General features: G+C 37.3%; 1 protein-coding gene across 13 annotated transcripts in view; it reads left to right on the top strand.

Moving 5' to 3' along the window:
• The window catches only part of NRXN1 (neurexin 1), a 717717-nt gene that overhangs the window by 350087 nt on the left and 343553 nt on the right, over positions 1 to 24077 (top strand). For 8 of the 13 annotated variants that reach the window (XM_026844489.1, XM_026844487.1, XM_026844493.1 and 5 more), the window contains 3 exons: positions 3941 to 4114; positions 8683 to 8709; positions 9679 to 9798. In XM_026844489.1, the coding sequence (XP_026700290.1) occupies positions 3941 to 4114; positions 8683 to 8709; positions 9679 to 9798 (321 nt within the window). The remainder of the gene's footprint in view (positions 1 to 3940; positions 4115 to 8682; positions 8710 to 9678; positions 9799 to 24077) is intronic. The other 5 variants (XM_026844498.1, XM_026844485.1, XM_026844499.1 and 2 more) reach the window with 1 other exon arrangement.

The following is a 24077-nucleotide window of genomic DNA, read 5'->3' as shown; positions in this document are numbered from 1 at the left end:
CTTTATTTGAAGCTTCTCCAGACATCAGAAGATCTTGGAGCACTATTATTCCCTCTTCTTTATGCCAGTTAATATATTTTATATAAATTGGTTATTTTCTTTTATAGATTAAGGAAAGTCAGGTTATGAAAAAAAAATGGAATTTTTTTTTTTCAGGAATATATTTAAAAATCAGAATAAACTTCAGAAGAAAATACATGCGGAAAAGGCAATAACTAAACTTTAGTTCCAGAAACTATGGTTAGCACTGTAATATAATTATATCCCTATCTATACATACTTAAGAAATGTTCATCTGTTGAAAGAAAGAAATAGAATTGCATTTTCCATTGTGCACAACTCCTGAGATAGTCACACATTTTCAGTGGTAGCAGTGTTGCATTAGTATTGCATTTAGGCTGCAGCTAGTTTAGATAGCGTCTGATCTCATACTATTGATCTGATGAACTGTGATACCTTACTTAATGAAATAACTTACACGTAATTTGTAAGGGTAAGTAGGCAGATACACAACCAAGAGATTAATGCTGGTTTAGAGCATGTAACATTTCCAGTAGTCAAGCTGTCCTTACACAAGAAGTGAAAACTAGAAGAAAACCTGAGAATTTGCATCGTACTATGCCGATTCCTCTGATCTCTTTTAGTGGGACAAGCTTTATCTTTTCTGAACCTCTGCTCATGCACACTCAACATACAAATATTTTCATTAATGATTTTTTCTGCAATTCTGTCTTGTCTGAATTTCTAATGGATAGAGTTTTGTAGGAAACTACTTCTTCATTGTCATGAATGTGAAAATGAAGCATGTGATTCGCTGAAACTGCTATGCAAAACATTTATGTATTAATAAAACATTTGAGTATTAATTCCAGAGCCTATCCCTTAATAAAATTTTGTCTCTGAGAGAGTGTTTTTATGCCATCAGTAGCAAACTCAAAGCACATTTGATATTAAATCTGGGAAATGTTTAGCCCTTAGTCATAAAAAATACTTGTATATACCTTATAAAAGGCAAAGTTAACAGTCAATATAGCTGCTCAGTACATACAATATGTATTAGTGTAGTGTGTTAACTAGTGCAAAAGCAGAACAGAAGTTATTTGGAACACCAACAAACTTAATATACTGCCCGGAACATGTGTTTGTGGAAACTGTATCTTCAATATATAGTGATAATTTCTAATAGTCTTAAGGAACTATAAGTAGAGTTACAGTTTATTTGGACTCAATGTATTGTACTTCTGTGCATACAATACCTAGTTGAAGATCTTCCAATGTATATCTTCTGGAGCAAGTATTCCGAGTTCAGGTTATATGCTGGCACACTGACCTGGACTTCTATTAACCATTCATCATAACTGACAATTGCTATGTGTCTGTATATAACAAGCTCAGTATGCTTGACGGGTGGATTTTAGGATTTAGCAGGGCATCATCTGAAAGTTTATGGCTTTAAGTGTTTAACCAATCACAGAATAAAAATGGTTGGTTGGACAATATACATGTTGGGAAGTTTAAAAAGAAGCTGCCTCTGTTATGTACAATAGACCAAGTTTAACCCATTTAGCATAGGAGTGATTTTCTTGGCATTGCTTTCTGGAGTTTTCCTCGTTTAAGTCTATTGGAATCAATTGAGATTAATTATCTCTCTATTCTGAGCTCACAATGACTGCACAGAACTTCAGGAAACCTGGAAGGATTTTACTTTCTAGATGTCCCACCTGAGAAAAAGATGAAGAACCTTTATTTTGAGATGATAGTTTTTACTTTGTTTCCAATTCAGCTGATTGAAAAATACAGAAGTTTTTCTGCTGTGAATAAATTACATCCCATTTACAGAAACGTATGGATTACGATAATTTAATCTCTTATGTCTAATACCATGCTTCTGAGAATTAATACTGTATCTCAAAGCTCTAGAGGAAAGCAGTATCTTATTTTTCAAATTATCTATGTAGACTGGAGAAAGCTTGAGGTTTCTTAATATATGATGCTATAACGGTTGCTAAGACTTTTGGATGGATGGCTTATAAGATATGCATGTTCCTAAGCTCTTTATCTCTATTTCACTAATTCAAATGCAGTTGAGTTTTAGGGCTAGTACGTAGTAACTAAAAATTTTTCACAGTCTGGTAGATATTTGTTTGTTTCAGGCCATTTCCTTTCAGGCGAACTGTAAACCATTACAAACAGCACGAAATTGTACTCCCTTGCAAACAAGCGTGTATGCCAGGAGAACCAAGAAGAGGTGTGACTGTGGCTAATACCGATAAGAGGGTGATTAAAATTAGCCACATGGGGTAGAGGTGATAGCTAGTACGTTCTGAGTTCTGTCACTAGAACATCTGCCTACAAAGCTTGATAAACACTTAGGAAATGAACAGTTTTGCATTTGAGGTGATGCAGGACCAGTCCTCGGTAAATCCTGTGGCCTAGGCTCCAAAATCATTCAGGCTGGGGGATGTACTGGAAAGCACAATGTAGGTTAGATTGTGTATTCAGAGAGTCTATTGAAAATTTATGCTAGCACAAAGCATGTCATCAGAGAGGATTTAATGCATAGGTAGAGTAAGAATTTTGTCACTTGGTGATGCTTGAGAGTTGGACGTTCCTATAAGCACCTTCCTTCAAACAGGTTCCATGCTTCTCAGAAGCCCAGCTTGTTGTCATCCTGCATGCCTAAGGGTGCTTGCCTGTGGACATGCTCAGAGCACTCCCACGAAGCTTGCAATGACAGCTGATTTTCCTGAGGTAGAGGATAACAGAGCAGGACAATAAACTCAAGCAAGATGTAGGAAACCATGGCTTTATTCCTTTCTGTCTGTGACTGAAGGAATCAAGCACATCTTGCCTGCCAGGAGGAGGACTAAAGCCTTTCAGCAAGGGTTGTGATCATGCTGGGCATGCTTCCCCTCTCTGGCCAAGCAAAGCTCAGATTCTTTTCTGCAGCATGTCTTCAGCAAGAGGTATGGAAAGCACCTGGTTAAAACTATAGTCTGGCACTTAAGACACACTTTAGGGATGTGAGTTATGTTGGCTTGAAAGATCATTGTTTTGCCCACCAGAGACACTCAACATGTGAAAGAAAGGCACAACCTGAATTGTTTTAAAACAAAAAAGCACCCCCTGCCTCGATGTTTAAGAGAAAAGTTATAGTTATGTCATTTCAAAATAAATCTCAGAACTATGAATTACTCAAAGGAAGAAAAGCACTAGCTTCCAGTCCTAAGTTGCCCAAGGTTCATCAGAGAGGGGTTTATAATATGTGTCTGTCATCAGAATTATTTTTGGCAATAAAATTCTGTTTGCTCAGTGTGCAGACTGCCACTTTATGGACATCTAACTCCCCCTGTTCCCACGTGACTGACACAAAGTATGAATTTTGGTGGGGGGAATCAGTCATTTCATGGCCTAACAATGGTATCCCTAAGTTTCTTCTTAGATGTGTCCCTGAACTCTTTGTTTCTTGGTGTGCTTTTAAATGGATGATTCTGGATATTTGGACTTCATGTGTATCTTGGTGGTCCTCTTATTGCCTTTTATCTCAGTGTGCTGTGTCCATAATAAGGATAATCTGTGGTCAGGTTCCCGGACTATGCTAACAACATGCATCAGTACTAGATGCATTTCTAGATGGAGATTCTGTGACTGAATCCTCATCTGCGAAACAGACGCGTGTTTCTTTGTGTATATGAGCTGGCACATAAATAACATGTCCAGGTGCTTCTAAGTAATGTGAAGTCTACATATGCATTTGAAAAAATGTAGTCCTGCAATGTCTTTTCACATCATATATATTATCAGTGTTTTCTTCTGCATTTATTTTGAAGCAAGTTTTTCTGCGATACCTGTCATTCAGTACAAAAAGGCCAGAAAATCAAGCAGGTCAAAGATTCTACAGGGTTTTTTTCTGTATCTAATATTTATTTTTTCTCAACAGGTGATTTGTATATTGGAGGAGTGGCCAAAGAAATGTATAAGTCCTTGCCAAAACTGGTACATGCAAAAGAAGGATTCCAAGGCTGTCTTGCATCGGTTGACTTGAATGGACGTCTCCCTGATCTAATCTCAGATGCTCTCTTCTGCAATGGGCAAATAGAAAGAGGATGTGAAGGTATTAAATATGCTAATATTTTTTTATATCATAGTGAAAGTATTGTGTGAATCCTGCAGTTTTGTTGATATGTACCCTCCACACATGGAGAGACTATATTTTACCTGCTTCTAATTGCTTGTTTGATCCTTTCTTATATAAAGACTGCATTTTTTTAGTATTATGGAGAAAAATGTTTGCCTGCCCTACAGCAAAGATTGATCTGAGAACATGAGTTAACTTCTTAAATGTTTAATGTTTAATCTATCCTCTCCAGTGGCAAGATATTTTGCATGTATTTTGTTTAGTTCTGAGGTATTTTAATTAATGGTAGGAACAATAACAATTAGGTTCAATGAAGTCCTTTATATCTTCATAACACTTAGGCATTAGCTAATTAATTCCACTTTTAAAGCAGACATTTTGAGTTGATTAATTCAAGGCTAATTTATGAAAATGTTTAAGATCAATCTTCCATCTTCTCTATTTTTGCTCACCCCTGAGACTTGTATTGTCGTGAGCCTTCCTATCTGAAATCAGTAACAGCCAAATATATCACATTTTTTTATGTCTTTATTGACTCATCTGGAATATCATGGAATTTAAGTGAGGACAGAATTAGAAGAGGTGTATTTGTAATTCAGGGGTGTCGATCTCTAGCTATTTTTTCAGCTGTCATTTAATCCCACATTATTTTTACTATGATTTACGGAATAATTTAAATCAGTTCTCTGTCTCTGCATATATATTTTATTCCCGTAATTCTGAATTTTGTGGCTCTGCCCAATTTTATGTGTTCTCCCCTCCCTCAAGTGCCATTCTCTGGACAGAAAAATGTGTAAATGACACTGTAGAATTTCAAGTTGGAATCTTGATGATTTTGATATCAACTTTGTTAAGTTTGCAAATAGACATTGTAAAAAATTCAGGCAGAGGTGGGGGTTTTCCTCAGGCTCCACAAGATAAAGCTTTCTGGTGGATAAATGCTGTCTCCTCTTCTGTTGTTACGACAGTACGTTCGTATAGGTGGAACTATTTTGTTCTTTACCTGCTACTTTTAGTTAACAGTACATATTCTATTGATAGCACATAGAAATATGTATAATTCAAAATTTTTTTTTTGTAACTTTAGTGTCTATTTATTTCTATCAGGAATGGAAAAATATAATATAAATTACTTTGTCACTGAGTTTAGAAAATTAGATTTTGCTTTCTGAATGATGTTAGCAAGTTCCATGCCTGCACCATCCCTTCAAAGAGTCAAAGTATGTCCTAATTCCATTATGCATTTCATAGCTTTTTTTGAAATTATATAATTTTCTAAATGAATTTTATGTACTTCAAAGAAATATTACCACAGGCTTAGAGTGAGAGTTCACCTTTTAAACCGGTGGCACAACTCGCCTATTGGTGAATTTATTAAATCTACCAACAAATTAATAAATGCCATACAAATATTGTCCTTTTTGGTGGAGACTCAGCTTTTTCTGACACCAAAATCACCTGACACAAGCAAAATGGCCAGACTAGACATGCTGCCTGGCTCCCAGAGAACTGCCTTATCAAAAGTCTTTTGCCTGTAGAAGGAAATCTGTAACAGCATGGAATGAAATATTCCCTTCCAAACTTTTGCTTAACCCTTGTGAGTTAACTCTTCCATCTCACTTATTTACTTCGTCTCCCTGTCTGACCCATCTGTCATTCTCTTGCCTACAGACCATGGATCAGATGTACAAAAAAGTATTCTGACACCTAAAATATGATTTAAGTCACTTGCAAATTTAGCTGCCTCCTAGAAGTTTCTTGTATACCTTAAGCTGCCCATAGCTCTGCTACTGTGTACAGAGAGGACTGTCTCCATCCTTACAGAGCTGAGCAGCTTTGCATCTGTCTCACACTTCGGTGGGATGCATAAGCTCTGTAAGTCCCCTGAGATGTCATGTCCAAAGGGCTCAGGACACAGCAGCAGAAGTAATTTCAAAACAGTATCAGTCACCGCTACTCTCAATCCAAAAGACAGCTGGCCCTACTGGTGGATGTATGTCCTTTGTTAAGACGTCAGCCTGCTGCAAAATCTTTCCCGAGAGGTGAGGCACTTGAATTTGATGTTCCTCAGACTCATGGGATTGAATTCCCCACCTTTCTGGTATAAACCAAAAACCAACCTGGGGTGAAAGCTTTTTTTCTCTCTTCTGTCAAACTGTGAAGCCACGATGTACTGCTAATTAATTTTATCTGTTAGGATTTTGTTTTTAAAATATTAATATTCCTCAATAACTTTACTGTCATAAGTGCATGTTAAAAATTCTTTCTTTGGCAGATTTTTTTGCAAACCCACATATGAGTTTGGTGTGGCAAGTTTTAAGGCTTGCATTTCGAAGTTTCAGCCACAGGAAGATAGATATCTCTGTTCTCCATCATTGAGCATTGAATATAATTTACACTTGGCTGAATCCACCTTGTTGACAAATTTTCAATGGCTAGAACAGATAGAAACTAACAGCTAGAAACATAAATATGCTAACTAGCTCTTTGAATTGTTAACAGCAAACCCCAGAGCCAGGTTGTAAGTGTCAGCTCTGTTTTTCTCTAGTCAAATCCATTGTACTTTCTTTACGCACTTTAAATAAAACAATTATAGAAATTACAGAATTATAAAAACATAGTTTTAACATATTTAAGAGGAAAATGCACTGTGTGCATGCATGTGCATATATAACATTATTTGCATATTAAATTCACTATCTGAAAAGTTTCAAAGTATTAACATACGTGAAGATTCTTGGTGGTGAAATATGGAATTTGTTTTTACAACATATAGTAAAACATTGTACATGCCACTTAATAATGCTTTTTGTGTAATATATAGCATGTAAGCCCTCAGGTAAAAGGTCTGAAGTGTTGACTGAATAAATTAGAATATTTAAATTGAATGTGAACCAGAAGGTGAGTGCTTGAGAAGAGTGTATTACAGTATTTTTATTAAATAGATTAATTTTGTAGTATACATAGGAAAATATGAACCTGTTATGGTAGATGTTGTAGTATTTAACAACATTAAACAGTCCTCCTCCTTTGTTACTTAAGGAAAAAAAAATAAAGTCTACTTCTTAATAAAATAAAATCTTACCTATAACCTAGTCTTGATGGCAATTTTTGAATAATGACTACTATAGATAAGCCAAAAGTTCTAAGAATCAATTTCGTAAAAAGCAGAATAACCTTTCATTTTAACAAGATTGCATCTGTATTTTTTCTAAATATGTGTGCACTCTTTAACGTGCCTACAGGGTCCTGCAGTTTATGTACTTTTAAGTCCTTGTGACTTTTGCTCTACTTTTGCAAAGATGAGGAAATTTAACATTGCATAACTAAAGTGTAAATAAATGCATGAATATATAACATTTAAACACCTACAGATATTTTCACTTCATCTTTGTAAAGTTTCCGAGTAGCAGAATCTGGTGAGAAAAAAATGTGTCTTGTCTTGTCAGCTACGGGATTCTGTCATTATAATCCCCAGCTCAAGAGAGGGTGATGTAATGCCCAAATGTTTAAACTTCTGGACTCCAAACTCCAAAGAAAAGGAAATGACTATCCTATGTCTGTCTACTGCAGTAAATCAGTTATAGATATTATTATTAGTAGTAGCATTTAACCAGGAGAAAATAGAACAGTTAATACTTTTGAGGGAAGAGGGATGCGGCATACACTGCCCTCGTTCTTAATTCGCACCTGTGACTGTCCAGGCCCTGGTTCAGAGGTGTGCTCGAGCAGTGCCTCATTTAAAGCAAGAGGCCATTGAACTGACTTAAATCATATTGATATGGATTTTTTTCAAAAATACTGGCAAATCAAAAGAAATCCCACACTGAGATCTTTGAAGGGGCTGTAATGTGAAAGAAGGGTTAAGTGAATTTCTCTCTACAGGAAGATTTAGGATATTTATATAATCTTTGGACCAGTTTTGTCCTGTCATCAATGACTAGCAGTGGGAGTTTCAAATGGATATTGATGTGTCTTCTCCAAAACAATTTAGGACAATTTTATAATCCCAGAACTGAATTTTTCCTTGTAGCGTCAAGAGTCAGTGTGAAATGTGTGTGTGAGCTCATAGTAGTCTGTAGTTCAGGGTCTGTATTTCAGTCTTCATTCACCAGTCATGAAGAAAGGGCTAGAAAAAAAAGAAAGACCGCAGAGGATGACAGTGCTAATTATTCTTGAATTCGGTGTATCTGAACATGACAAATGGCTAGTCAGGATTCAGCCATGCATCTACTCTGCTAATGCATTCGTATCTATCCAAGGGAGAAAAAAAACCCAACTTTTAATTTTCCTTCATTACATGTCATCAGCCCAATTAACCATTATATTTGTAGTAAAATACTGGCAAATTACTGCTTTTTTATTTTGGCTTGCCTGAAGATTTATGGCTATTAGCATTAATTTGTTTGCATTATATGGCATTTCTTCCTCTCTTTAACAGCAGCATGCACTTTACTCTGAATGTTTTCTTTCTGTGTTTGCTGCCATTTCAATATTGCTTACTAACATTGAATATATTTTGCTTTTTTATTTTGCTGACAAAGTTGCATTGATGAAAGCTGATTTGCAAGGTAGATAGCCCTGTGTGTATTAAACAAGACTGAAACCCCCAATGCACAGTTGGATTGCTGCAACAAATGCTCTGTACATTTCAGACTAAAGTGTGTAACTTCGTTCAGATTTTGTCTTTCACACCTCTAAAACAATGGGCTACGTGAGCCTTCATTTTTCCAGTATAGCTTGCATAAAGGCTTTCAGTCTTGGATATGTTTGTATAGTGATTGCTTTAGTGCTTTGATCATTCCTTTTCAAATTTATTTATATTTCAGTAGTCTAGTTATGATTCTCTAGAAATAGAGTAGCTTTGTTTTTCATGCATAATGTCACATTTTGGCATGCCAGTTCATTAATAGCCTGATTTTCTGCATCTCCCCTTAAAAAAGGAACCTGCATGGGACCCCTGAAGCATGTGAATCAGTACTTGCCAACATTCCTGACAAAGAATCCCAAAGTACTTTTAATTTCAGACCTAAGTAATTTAAAATAATTTGTGGGATTAAAAGCATTGTATAGAGTAGCTTCATTTTATTATTTTTGTTTAGTTTGTTTAGGTCTTAATTTTATTTTCCAATCCTTACTTCCATCTCCCATAGCTTTGCTTTCTGTGGCATCTGGCTTTGATATTTGAAATGTATTTACAGGAAAAAATAATAAAGATTTTAGAAAACATTTAGCCAGTTAATGGCCTGACGCGAGATTAACAAAATAAATGCAACAAAGTTAACATTCCCACTGTACCTGAAATAACTCTGCTTCAGTTTGTGCATTCTTATGTGCTTGACATATCAATCTTAAAACTAAACCAAACCCACCCTTTTAATATTACATGCTGCTGCAAAATCAGCAAGTTTATGTGTGTTTTACTTGGTAACTCTTTGCTCATTTGATTTGAGATGTTGGCAGCTAGTTAATGTGATCCAGTGAGAAATGCCTTTCTTTGGAAGACAAAGTGCAAGTCCTTTTTTGTGTGTTCTCATCAGGGCCCAGCACAACGTGCCAAGAGGATTCATGCGCAAACCAGGGAGTGTGCTTACAGCAGTGGGATGGATTCAGTTGCGACTGTAGTATGACTTCCTTTAGTGGACCATTATGCAATGACCGTAAGTACACTAAAAAATGCTGATCTCAACGCTCAAGAGCTTTAAGGCAATATTTGAAGCAAGTTTCTGAGGCTTTATATTATTTTAATATTAGATATTTAAATGAAGTGGAAAATCTGTGAGCCTTGTGGGAAGAACATAGCTCAAATATACAGTATAAATTTTGGACAATATACAGTATCAAACGTTGACAGAATTTGGTTTTATTACATTTGATTGCATGTCTAATATACTGATGGTTACCTGTTTGAAATAATCCCTTTCCTGCACAAATGTTACGCATAGGTTTTTTTCCTGATTGAAAAAACCTTTTTACATTTTATTATCTTAAGCTATATTGTAATTTTGTAGCATTATATCATGAGGGCTATAATTACTGTGAAACAGTTGACAAGGCTCATTATCTCCTTTTGTAGATTTCTTTAGGTGACACACTAAGCATGCCAATAATAAAAGCATGCTGCGTATTTTAGTTCTTTTAAATTTCATCTGAATAAAACTACATAACATACACCAACCATCTGGTCTTTCAGGAAAAGCTTAAATGTGTCAAAAATAAGGGGCCTGATTCACCAATGTCATAATCTAGTTTTATTCCAATCTAGCCTTATTGATCTAAATAGAATTATGCAGAAGTGAAAGTGGAATAGTAATGCAAGAACCGTAATGATCCATGGTAACTGATTAAAGCAAGCTACTGAGTTTGCTTTTTAACTCATCACATTTGAAACATCCAAATGTTGCACATTTTTATATCCATATGAAGAGGGAATTTCTTTAAGGCTAAGCATTTTTATTTCTATTTGTGTATATTTCTCTGAATGAATGAATGAATGAATGATGGTAGAAAGCGTTGGTATAACTGTCTAGTCAAGGATTTTGGATTTTTATGTCTTGCTTTGGTTCTCCACACTACAGCAAGGTGTATCTTCTTGGACAAACCATAAAATAACAGAATAATTACAATCTGAAAAGCTTTTGGATCAAATTTTGTCTAGCACAAGGCTAAAAAAAATAATTACTTATAAAAGCTACATTAATTACTCTCATGAAAGTTCACTTTTCTGTTCTTGACCACATTTGAAAACTATGGAAAGGACTCATCTCAGTCTGTTTCTCTGCAGTTTCTGTCATGGTAGAAATGAAATGTGATACCAGAAAAAATTTTGATAATTTGAGCAAAGGTTTGGGTTTACTTTAGGTATGTGAATTTGCCCTTCCCAGCAATGTGAGTGATTAGTCATACTGCTAAACATATCTTTTTAAATAATTCTGTCCCCTGTCTGCTACAGGCGAAAATGATTTGTTTTTATTTTCTTTTTAAATTGTTTTATCTGTTCTTCTGTGATCTTTAAGTTCTTCCAAAAAACTAAACTAAAATACAAATAAGTAGTTATATATTCCACATCTACCAAAGGAAAAACTCTGCTTATAGGCTTGTCTTAGTAGTAACTTATGCCTGGGCCTGGAATGGTCTATTAAATACTTATTCAGGTGACTCCTATTGCATAAATTTGGCGAACTGGTGAACTTTACGTAAGAAAGGCATTTACCAATCTGTGTAGGTTCATTTGTATGGTAACATTATGGAATACATGGTATACAATCAGATAATTCTCAATATACTACTTCTAATTATGGTAAAGGAGTACCTTTAGTACATGGCTGCCAAAAACACTTACTTTTTCCCAGATAAATCTTTTTCCTTAATGCTCTCCTATCACAAACATGAAATATAAATTTATCCGAGATATGGATGTTTTGTATTAGAATGCAGAGTCTGGTAAATACAATACATTTGCTTTCTGCTTTGTCTTGGCTCCTCAGATTAGTTCAGATACCAAAAATCTGCAAAGCAAACGTAACGAAACAGTTTTTTCATAATAGTATATGTGAGAGAAAGGTGGAGAAATTATGTTGTAATCTCAGTGTCATCTAGATGCTCCTAGCTGTTCTTCTGTGTTTGAGAAGAGCATAATGGGGGGAGGAATGATGAAATGTTACTATAGTTTTTAGTAACTTGCATAAGCTGCACACTACAGGCTAAACTTCTGCAGCACTGAAGTAAGACAAATTCCCTTCACGTGAAGAAAGATTATCTCAGCAACTGGTATAGCACCTGCTTGTTGCTGAAAAATGCATCCCCTTCAGAAGGATGTAGACATGTTCCTGAACGGTGTGTGTGAGCATATTTCCATTGCAGATTGCGCATGAAGCAACGCTGGTTGACAAGAAGATGAAATCTAATCCTTGGCCCTTGGCTTACTTTACATTTGAATGTACTGATTTATGTAAAGTGGAGTATTTGGGACATCAGAATCTCATAGGTAGAGATATTTTGTTATCAAACCCAAGAGTTGACCAATTAAAAATAAGTGTGAGTGGTCGTAAGAGAAACAGTTAAAAGGGCCTGGCTTGTGGAGCCTTGCATCCCTTCTGTATTGGGTATCCACGTCCAGGTGTTGGCTGCAGGGTGGCCTTGGCAAGGAGAGGCCAGGACTGCCAAATGCTGGGCACAGCCACCTCCAATGGACTCACCACAGGTGAGTGGTGGCACCTCGATGAAAACATGCTTAGAAAGTATTCCACTCTTACCAAAATGCCAGGCAGATGAAGGAGGAGGGAACAAAAAGTGTGAGAAACAGCAGAGGGGACCCAAGCTCAGAGGAGGGGAGTAGGCGAGCAGCTGTGTGGGAGTTTGGCCCTCAGCCAGGATTAACCCATCACGCCCCCCTGTTATTTTGTTCCACAGTTAACCCATCACACTTCCCCACCGTTTTGTTCTGCCAGTTCCTAGGGAACATATTTAAGTAGAAGTTTCAGAGTGACAGAATAGCTGAGGTGAGAGAGATATTGTCTACTCCAATCCTTCTGTTCAGAGCAGTCAGCTAGAACAGGACTGTGCCCAGTTGGGTTTTGAATATCTCCAAGGATGGAGACCCCACAACCTCTCTGGGCAACCTGTGCCAGTGCTCAGTTACCATCACAGCACAAACATTTTCCTTTTATTTAAATGAGATTTTGCGTATTTCAATTTGTGCCTGTTGCCTCTTGTTCTGTCACTGGGCACTGTTGAGACAAGTCTGTCTCTATCTTTACTCCCACTCATCAGGTATTTTAAAAAATTGATAGGATCCCCCCTGAGTCTTCTCCAGGCTGAATAGTCCCTGCTCTCTTAGCTTTTCTTCTTATGAGATGCTTCAATCCCTTAACCACCTCTGTGGCCCTTTGATAGACTTATTCCAGTATGCTCATGTTGCTCTTGCACTGGGGACCCCAGCACTAGGAGATAGTGCTCCAGATACATTTCAACAGTGCTGAGTAGAGAGGAAGGATCACATCTCTTAAGGTTTCTGTGACATTTTTCCTAATGCAGCTAATGAGCCTGTAGGCCTTCTTTGTCACAAGATCATATTGCTGATTCATGTCCAACTTGGTGCCAGCAGTGTGCCCAGGTGGCCAAGAAAGCCAGTGGCATCCTGGCTTGTATTAGAAATAGTGTGACCAGCAGAAGTAAGGAGGTGACAGTCCCCCTGTACCCTGCACTGGTGAGGCCACACCTGGAGTATTGTGTCCAGTTTTGGGCACCTCAATACAAGAGAGATATCGAGGTGCTGGGGCAAGTGCAGAGGAGGGCAACGAAGCTGGTGAAGGACCTGGAGAACAAATCCTGTGAGGAGCGATTGGAGGATCTGGGACTGTTCAGTTTGAGGAGGAGAAGCCTGAGGGGAGACCTCATCACACTCTACAGCTACCTGAAAGGACATTGTACAGAGGTTGGTGCTGGTCTATTCTCACAGGTGATTAGCGACAGAACAAGAGGGAATGGCTTTACACTGCAACAGGGGAGGTTCAGACTGGACATTAGGAAAAAATTTTTGACAGAAAGAGTGGTCAGACAGTGGAATAGGCTGCCCATGGAGGGGGTGGGGTCACCATTCCTGGATGTGTTTAAGGGTCATTTAGATGAGATGTGGGGGATATGGTGTAGGGGAGAACTTTGTAGAGTAGGGCTGATGGTTGCACTCGATGATCCCAAGGGTCTTTTCCAAACTGAATGATTCCGTGATTCTAAGATCATATTGCTGATTCATGTCCGACTTGGTGTCTATCAGGACTCCAGGTCCTTTTCTGCAAAGCCGCTTTTCATCTGGTCAGGCCCCAACCTGTCCTGGTGCATGGGGTTATTCTTCCCCAAGTGCAAGATTTGGTGTTTTCCTTTATTTTACAAGGTTCTTGTCAGCCCACTTCTCTAGCTTGTCATCATCAATCTGAATGGCAGCACATGCATCTGGTCTAGCAACTACTCCTCCCAGTTTTGTCTCATCTGCAGTTTGCATAAATGTGCACAGATTACCTTGCTGCATTTGAGTTGATACTGTCGGTATGTTTCCCATAGTAACCTCAGTGGATGAAGCTTTGACATGCATGGTTCCTAGGCTTTACAATAAAATGTTTCAGTAAATGCTTCACATGTATCATTCTTGTCTTTAATTTCCAAAACAGAGAGATTGGAGGAAATAGTGAAAGAAATAGCTTCTTGAAAAGTGTTAGAATACATTCTACTGATGCAGAGTGTAAGATGTTTCTTTAATCTTTCCTGTAACAGCAAATTATTACTCCTGTCCTGGTCGGTGTATTATTCCAGGTGAAAATGTGCACAGCTTAAAATGAATTTAAAAAAAAAAAAAAAAAAAAAAAAAAAAAAAAAAAAAAAATAAGCACCATGTGAGGCAGGCTATTTCGCTCCCAGTCCAAGAGTGTCCTCTGTGTGTCAGCTTGAGAGAAGGAGAATTTTATAAAGAGTACTCCTATGGAAGATTACCTCAGCCAGCCTAAGGCTACAGTTTCACAACTGTAGTCAGGAATACCCACAGTTTAAATCCTCAAAAGTTTTGCTTAGTTGCAAATCTCAGTACTTCACTACAGTGAGTATGGAGTGCCTGTAGACCATAAGCTTCGGTGGTGGGATGGATGGGACCATTCTGTGTGCTGCAGTTTCCTCTTTACTGGAAGATAAACAAGGCAGGGTAAGTTTCGACCCCTGATATGCTATGCAGATTATCATTTTCTCTTTTGATGTAATATGACACTTGGAGATTCAGGGCAACAGTGCTCTTTAGATGTGATAGACAGAAGTGTTACACTGGTGAGTGTAAAGCAGACCAGTAGCAGTTGTTCCTACAAAATGGAATTATATAGAAGACTGTACTGAAATGACAGCTAATGGCTGTTCTTACAAATGGATGGTTGCATGCAACTCCTCTGAGAAAATACATCATGAACATTGTAACTATTTCTAACAGCAGGTTATGTAGTGAAAGCTATCCTCCCAGGGAATTCAGGTTCTTTATAAGAGTAGGGTTGAAAATTACTCTGGCAAAACAAAACAAAACATATCTATAAGAGATTATCTGCTTTCTAGAAGTTTACATCTGTTTTTACTCGGGCAGTCTTTAAGTATAGCCATATTAGTGAATGTAATGGCATGTTTGCAGAAACAAATACTGCTATTATGGCATAGAAAATAGCAGACATAATAACATTGTCACATTACGTTAGTATAGAAATGTTCGGTGCCAAATTACAGGGCAGCTTCAACACTGTTACCATAAGGGAATAATGTATTGGCGTTGTACTTGTGATGGTATAGCTAACACTGTGTCAACACTTCCATTAAAATCCATTTCTGAAGGGTTAGAACTTCACCACGCAGTCTCTTCTAACTAGGAATTTGATATTTTCAACTACTGTGAGTAACAAAACTTTTTTGAAAAGTTCTATTTTCTTTTGACTCTTTACCAAGAAGATCAAAAGCCCTTATTTAAATGGATAACTGTGTTGATATTACAAAATGGGTTCGTGTAATGCATATTTGATTTTCTTGATATTTGATTGTGTTATAGAGGTACTGCCTTTCAGCTAAGTCTGTATCTGTAGTGATGGTCAGATTTTATTTTAAATGTGTTTGGATGTTAATATAATTAATTGTTGCGTATCAGAAGGATTTAATTGGAGATTGGACAAGAGGTTCAAGGAAGGCCTGCTAGGAAAAGATGGAATCCAGCTGCTAAGGTGGGGTAATAGCGTCTTTGCCACGAGCTGGCCAACCTGTCGAGAAGAGTGCCAGGACTAGGAATGGTGGGGAATGGAGATGACCACTCACAAGAAAGTGAGGAAATAGTGAACTGAGTGTGATGGGAAGGCATGCAGCTCTGCCCAGGGACAAGTGATGAGCCAGCTGAGAGCTTATGGGTTCAGGTTAGAGGGCATACCAAAGTCTAATATGATGTAATGGGTATCTGCTGCAAACTGCCTGGCAAGGAGGAAAAAGTACATGAGGCCTTTTTCAGACAAGTTGAAGCAGCCTCATGTTCGCAGACCTAGCCCTCATGGGGGTCTTGAATTACCCCAGTGTTTGCCTGAGGGGCAACAGAGCAGGGCACAGTAATCTAGGAGATGTCTGAAGAACATATATTTGCTGTCACAGGTAATAAAGGAGCCAATGAACGCAGGCACACTGCTGGACCTCGTATGTACAAACAAGGAAGAACGGATCAGGGTTATGATGGTCAGGAAGTTCAGGTTCTTGAGAGGTAGAAGCAAGACAAAAAGCTGGAACACAATCCTGGACTTCAGGAGAGCAGACCTTGGCCTGTTGAGGGACCTTCTTGGAAGAATCCTGTAAGGCCCAGGAGAACTGGTAGCTTTTCAAGGATCACTTTCTTGAAGCTGAGGAACCCTCATACACAACCTCATACACAGAAAATTGAGCAAAAGTAACAAAAGGCAGGATCCTCTGACAAAACACAAACACTAACAGGAAGCATGCAAGAGGTGAAAGCAGAGTCAGGTGACCCAGGAAGAATATAGGAATGTGGTCCATGCATGCAGGGATGGGGTTAGGAAAGCCAAGGGCCACTTGGAGTTTAATCTGGCAAAAGATGTGAAGGGGTATCAGGGAGGGCTCCTATCAGCAATGAAAGAGCAGGAAAATGTGAGCCTGCCACTACATAGGTTGAGGGGACCTCATGGCAATGGACATGAAGAAATTCAATCTTCTTTGCCTTGATCTTTACTGGTAAAAACATTCTTTAGCACTTTCAGCAATCCCAGGTCCTTGAGACTAGTGAGAAAGACTCAGGGAAGATTTACCTCAGTAGAGAAAGATCATGTCAGGGAATATCTAAGCAAAGTAGTTCCTGAAACCTGATGGGAGGCATCCACGAGTGTCACAGGTCATTGCAGTACTGCTCTTGATTGTCTTTGACAGGTCATGGCTATTGGGGGTGGTTCTGGAGAACTAGACAAAAGTAGATGTTTCTCCTGTCTTCAGGAAGACAGATCCAGTAAACTACAGGCTGGTCAGCCTCACCCAATCCCTGGAAAGGTGATGGAGAAAATCTGCCTGGAAACCATTTCCAAACAAGAAAGTTATATTAGGGGTAGCTGTATGGATTTATGAAGGGGAAATCATGTATTATTAAATGACAGTGGATTTGGTACTTGGGTATTTGTAATTTTTTGTTAAGTTGACAAACTGTGTTCTGGTTTGCAACCATGCTGCACACTCAAAATTGGGACTGGAACACGTATGTGTCCAGAAAATCAAGTCCTAATTATCTCCGAATACTTTTGTCTGTTACTGAGGGTAGTAGAAACTAGGCACTGTAAAATACATTAGTGAAAGTTTATGAGAGATTTGGATATTAGAGTGTTTGACATTATAAAAATTCCAGGAGGAACTGAATGATTCTCTCTTCTGTGTAGTGTTTGGAGAGTGCATTAAGGAATATTGAGGTTACACTTGGAACCACAAACCCCCTAAATATTGAGTCAGCATTCAAGTTCTGCAATAAGGGAGCAGTTTTACAAACACCAGCCTTTTTCACTGCAGAGCTCTGATCAAAACAGGCACATTCTCTCACTGAATGAGACAAGAGTCTTATACTTTGTGAACATATAATTAGCAATTATGTAATAATCCATGTGCAAGGAGAGGTAATTTAATATTGCACACAGAAGCGTAGACCTGGTTTTCCTTAGGTTTGCAGTATTTTGTGGTTAATGCTCTGTGTGTGTATATATATATATATATATATAAAATTTAAAAATAAATCACACTGTAATGTATAAAAAACAGGAGTATTTATTATTTTCTCTTACCCATACTACTGACTTTTTATAGTTTTCTGAACTATCATACGGTGTTTACAATGGATAGTCATTCTCCTCTCACGATGTCTTCCTTCTTCTGGACTGCAAATCAGAGGGTGATATTCTCATAAGTTCTGTTTACATTATTAGTCCAGTATTACACAAATGATGGATTTAAATATTTTTACTGCGTATAATTCTTTCGCATTTATTGATTTAACTGTTATAGATACTGCATTTTTGGTCCTTTTGACACCTAGATTGTAAGATCAGTCTTAATGCTACTTTTATGAGAAGGATATATACAAGATGAAGAAGATTCATTAAACAAGTGACCAAAAGCTAGATTAATCATATGAGCTACTCAGTAGTACTTTCCAAAATAATTTTACATATTCCTGGCTAAGACTTTGCAGTTGTTAGCTACCAATAAACATATAACCTGCTATTAAGAGAAGGGATATAAAATCCCTCAGAGTACTTTAAAACACGTTTGATTTCCATCTCCAGTAGCTGAGAATTAAAATCTGTCCCTGATAACATACCATTCTAAATACTTCATATGATTATTTTGCCACAGAGGCTCACAGTACACAAGAGAAATAAAGATAGCTGCACACAAAATTACAATGCAGGGCAAGCTGCTGGGATGAACTAATTGAAGAAATCTCAATTTGTTCAGCTTATCCCATATCTCTCTATAATGAATATCTGGAATTTCTGGTGACAGATATCAGTGGCCTAATTTGTATAAACTTCAAAGGAAGTAGGACTTCACATAACATCAGTCTTGAAAATGCAGAAACATTGAGGTGTTTAGGAGAATTAGAAAAACTGTAAAAAGAGCAAGAAAAGCAAGAAATGTTACCCACAAGCCATGGCTATGGACCAAGGTTACTTTATTAAACTTTTGTCTTTATTGGGATCCTAATCAGGATAGACTGCACCTTGAGCTGTTAGGCTCCTGTGATGTTATATGGGACCGCATGTTGCTCCAGCCAGAACTATGGAGTTCATCATGATGCACAGATGACAACATTTTTTCAAGGTTTAGTGGCCCAGCTCTATTAGGTTTTTTTTCTCCTCTGTTTCATGTGGGGTTTGTAGTATGTAAATTTTGGGCTTTCATTAAGATATATTAGTCTATTAATTACATCAGTTAACAGGCATGCTTTTGTTGACAGTCTGAAAACAAGTTTTAGAATTTTTTCTCTTGTTTACATACACATTCTGGAGTAGGCAGTTAGATGAGCTATCTGTGCCTAAAATAGTTAAGTAATCTGCAATTTCTTAAATATATTACAGACTATCTCTTTGAAACATTAAAAGAGTAGAAAGTTGTTTGACAGTGATTGTAGATGCTCTTACATATAAGAATATATCTAGCCAGCAATAATAAGTAAAATTATTATTTAGTGGGAGATTGATACAGAAAAAGCTAAAAAGGAACTTTCAAGGTAGCCAGAATACATTGTTACAGTTGTGCTTGTAGCTCAGACAGAAGTAATTATGCAACGTTTCTGGCCTACTCGGAAGTATTTTCTGTTTCACAATATTAAAAATGGAACATAGTGTCAGAAAATTGCAAGCTTCTCTCTGCCTCTGGAGGAATCAAGGGAGTAATTAAATTGGATTTTGGTATGTCAATAATATCTTTCTCTTATTAATGGCATAATAATTTTGTAAATCAAATCCTAGAAGTGTTTCCAGTGTTATAAAGGTGAAAATGATTAAGGGTTAATTAAGTATATTCTCATGGAACTAAAATTGTTCTGTTGGGTATCATTAGGTTCCTTTCTCTAGAACTTTCAATTATTACAATTTAATAGCATACTTTGTACGGTTCAGGTCTGAAATTTGTGTAGCCAAAAGCTATTCACAGTAATAAGCATACTGGACAAATGTTGTCACTGTTCTTTCTCAGAGATTCTCTGAACGTTCCAACAATACCATATATTAAAATCAATTTTAGGTAACTAGTAGTTTTCTGAACAAGCTTAATCACTATATGTGACACAGCTGGAGCAGAAGTTTTAGCTCTGTAATGGTGTCGGTCGTTCTTCTCCAACAAACCCAAAAAACGAGCAATGAGTAAGTGCTGGGTTTTTTAATAGATGGCAGCTGCAAGGGTCACAGATGGTAAGAAAGAAGAAGAACAAGCTTTCCCAAGCAGTGTCTTCTGTAACCCATAGCATGAGAATAGCTCAAATTGTATATGGGGAGTTTGGTAATATATATCTATTTTATGTGTAAGATATTTAAGTACAATGGCAAAATGATGTACAATGGTGCTTCAGACAGATAAAATTATTCAGTCTTTCTGAAGTCTGTACAACCAGACGTGGGTTACTAAGGCAACCTGATCTTCTTCAGCATGTATTCTGGCTTGACAGATAGGAAGGTTAGATTCAAAGTAACCAAATACATGTGAGGAACTCCTGTACTCACTGCAAAACAAGATTTTGTTGGTACTTGATACCATCTTCAAGGCTTGTTCATTTTTGCCAGGTGTTGCAGAAAATTGAGACAAAAAAGCCCTTTCTGTTAAAAGCAGAATAAACAAAATGACCTGAATCTTTTATGGGTAAATCAAGGTGTTCTGGAGTCCAAATTAAAGATCTGTGTAATTCCTCAGAAGCTGAGAATGGCAAGTAATGGCAAGATACAGAGAAGGATATACTATAAAAGATATTTCCCAGCTTTCATGATTTTGTTCCTATGTTACATGATGGATATTGTACCTGGTTTTGACCACTTTTGGTCCACCTAACCACCATGTTTTTCTTAGCACATATATCCATAAACACACTTATTCTCTCAATGTCACGTGATGTTTAAGATCCTTCAATACGTAATTTTGACTTAGGTTTATTAATCTTGTATACTGACGTTGTGTTTGGAAGTCTTCATAGCTATTTTCTGCTTAGGTATTGTAGAAAATTATGAAAGAAGGTGACAGTCATTAATAACAGTATGAAAAAATACTGATGAAAGCAGTACTCTTAGGGCGGAAGGAATTTTACAAGGTTTTAGTGTCTGGTTGCTTAATGAAGGCAACTGCAAAATTAAGTCCCAGCTTTGGGAAAACCACTCCATATTAAAAACAGTCGGTACCCAGCTTGGGTACTGAAAAGTTGGAATGGTAGAAAAGAGGGTGAAGAACAGCTAATGCTCATGAAGCTATTTGGTGCCCACAAACCGAATTTAAAGGCTGTGTTAACGATGCTTGTCAATTTGGTGCTAATTCTGGAGGAACGTTCATGCTGCTAAGCTTTATGCCATCACTCTGTAATGAAGCCATACTTTGAATTGAGAACAGACGTATGAAGAAGCACATCATTTCACTGGGAACATCCACACACTAAAAAACACTTAAAATGTATGATATGCAGTATTCAATGTCAAAGTGCATTAATATTTACAGATACCATTTGCAAATCATCTTAAGCTCAGAGTCTGCTTTACCATGTAAGGAAGTCCTCCCTGTAGCATGTTTGTTGTTTTGGTAAATCTTAAGAAAACTTCTAATCAGATCAACAGTCAGATATTTGGATTAAATATTTCACAGGGATGTCAGAGTACTTTGAGTTTGGCAACTTGATGCTGCTCAGAGGTATCCGCTGTGGAGGACCACTACTTCCCATTCAGAGATGCTAAAAATAGGAGCTGAGGGCACTCAGTGCCTCTAAAAATGAGGCCTTTGATCACTTATATGATACAAATGTGTGCTGGGAAAAGAGGTGTACATATGCATCCTGAAATAAGGCCAGGGCAGATGCTTGCTACCAGCAAACTGAAATTCAGTTACAATTAGTCTCAAATCACCAGTTGGGTGACTAATTTAAATATGTTGAAATCCAAAGTCACTATATATGGCCATAGCATTTTCCCTCTCCCTCAACTGTTAAACCCAGTTCTTGAAACTGAACCCAGAGTTTTTAAAATTGCTTGAAATTCTTTATACGCTCCGTTTTTTGGTTTGTTTTTTGTTTTTTTGGTTTTTTTGTGTGTGTGTTTTTTTTTGTTTGTTTGGTTTTTTTTTTTCTCCTTCTACCTTCTGGACCACCAAAACACGTTAGCCTGGGCTCAGGGTAATTACAGTCATGAACATTCTTCTGGGCCAGTACTCATTGCAGGTTGGCTTTCCTGTCTGGACAAAAATTAATCAGAAAGTTGGTTTTAACCTCTGATTCTGTAAGTGGCAGATGGTCATATCCTTGCTCATGTTAATTTGTTTCCTTTAAATACTCATGTTATTTGGTGCTTACCAAAAATAGCATTTTCTTGTAACTTCGTGACCTGTAATCACAGTGGCTGTCCCATATTTGTATTAGTTTTATAACTGACTCATATCTCTGATTTTTATTTTGGGCCAGAACTCTCATGAAGAGAATTGGGAGCACCACAACCCCTCAGCAAATCCAGAGGAGCCGAAGGGCCTCCTTAGTCTTTCACCATTACCCATATTGTGCAAGTATACTTATCATTAAAGCCTCCCTGCACTGTTTCTCCTTCAAGAAGTTGTATGCTGTACAGCATATACACAACAGTTCCCTAGTATTTCTGGGAAACATCAGTTTCTTATGTGTTGCAGGAGCAGTAAATTGGACACATTCGTAAAAAAAAAAAAAAAAAAAAAAAAAAAAAAAAAAAAAAAAAAAAAAAAAAAGCAGATTTACTGTGTATATACAAATCCATCTCTTTCACAAAGGGTTCAGGACTGCTCAGAATTAACAGGCTTGGTACACCTGATATGCATATGGGCAGGGGACAAGTTTGAGATTCCTAAGGACCCAGCAATTCAGCCAAGGTGCTGGATATCTGAAAACCTTGGACAAATATGAAAAATCCTTTAATTTCATCCAGAATTCCAAAGTCAAAGATGAGGATGGTCAAGGGAGCTACTTCGATATCTATTTGGTAAACTTCTCCCAACTGCTTAGCGTCTTCATTCATGTTCAACGGTTGGACTAGATGATCTTCAAGGCCCTTTCCAACCTAGTTGATTCTGTGATTCTGTCTTTGGCCAAGTTCTGTTTTAATGTTGAGCTCCAATCTTCTCTGTTTTTTTTCAGTCTTTTCTTTTTTTGTCTGCTAAAAGGATAGGGACACATTTTAATAGGCTTCCTTCTGTAATCCCTGCGGGGAAGTCGTTAGAGCAGGAAAATATTAAAAATGATAGTATCTCTGTAATTGAAACCACTACCGAGAATAAATGAAAAATGTTTCCAAATTTGCTGGACCAGTAGTGGCTATGTCAGATCAAAAGTTCAGATACTTTCAGAATAGAGTAGATTTAATTTCTATACAACTGGGGTCTGAAAATTTTTGAAAAACATAATTTTGGAAAGATTTTACTGAGCAAGCATAATCCTATTTCCCCCTCAAATTCTACCCCAAAGCTTTTATCTTTCTTGCCTCTACTTCCTACCAATGTGTATTACTAATGATATTTAATTTGAACTACTTAATGCAGCTTTACTGGGATGACAGCCAACTTCAAAGAAAGCTTCTGTAACCCCTACAAATGCACAGGGCTGAGAGATTATACTTTCACTGAAAATTAACCTTTTGCTGTGGATGATACTGCATGCCAGACAACAGAGAAAAGCTTGTGGGTACTGGTTCATAAGCCTACAATGGAAACACAGCGTATTGTAGTTTCAGATGTCTGAAAAAGGTATTTCTCATAACTTGACTATTTCTGCAGCATGACATTTTTTTGATCCAGTTAAACACAAGATAAATAAGTCATCTAAGGAATTGATCCAACTTGTTTCTCAGCCCCATTCTCTAGGAAGAATGAAGTCAGGATTAAGGTTGTGTCATAGTTACAGTGTTGTAAAAGATATTGTTTAATTAAGTGCTTTGGAAAATGTCAGTGTTGAAAGTCATATCTGAAGGGTCTTCTCTATGTTGAGAACAGGAACAGCATCCTAAGTAGCAACATAAAATTCCCATAACACCCTCCTAATGTTAGCCTACCTAGGAACTCTCCTAAAACAAGAATTCTGGTTCTTTCTTTTAATTACATTAAACTACTGCTCCCATGTATCTTTCAAAATGGGGGTGTCAGTGGAATGGGGATGGCACAGATATTCTTAAGTTATGGCACGTAATTC

Source organism: Athene cunicularia (assembly GCF_003259725.1).
Source record: "Athene cunicularia isolate RWA chromosome 3 unlocalized genomic scaffold, athCun1 chr3_part1, whole genome shotgun sequence".
Taxonomy (NCBI): Eukaryota; Metazoa; Chordata; class Aves; order Strigiformes; family Strigidae; genus Athene; species Athene cunicularia.
This window is presented reverse-complemented; position numbering and strand designations above follow the sequence as displayed.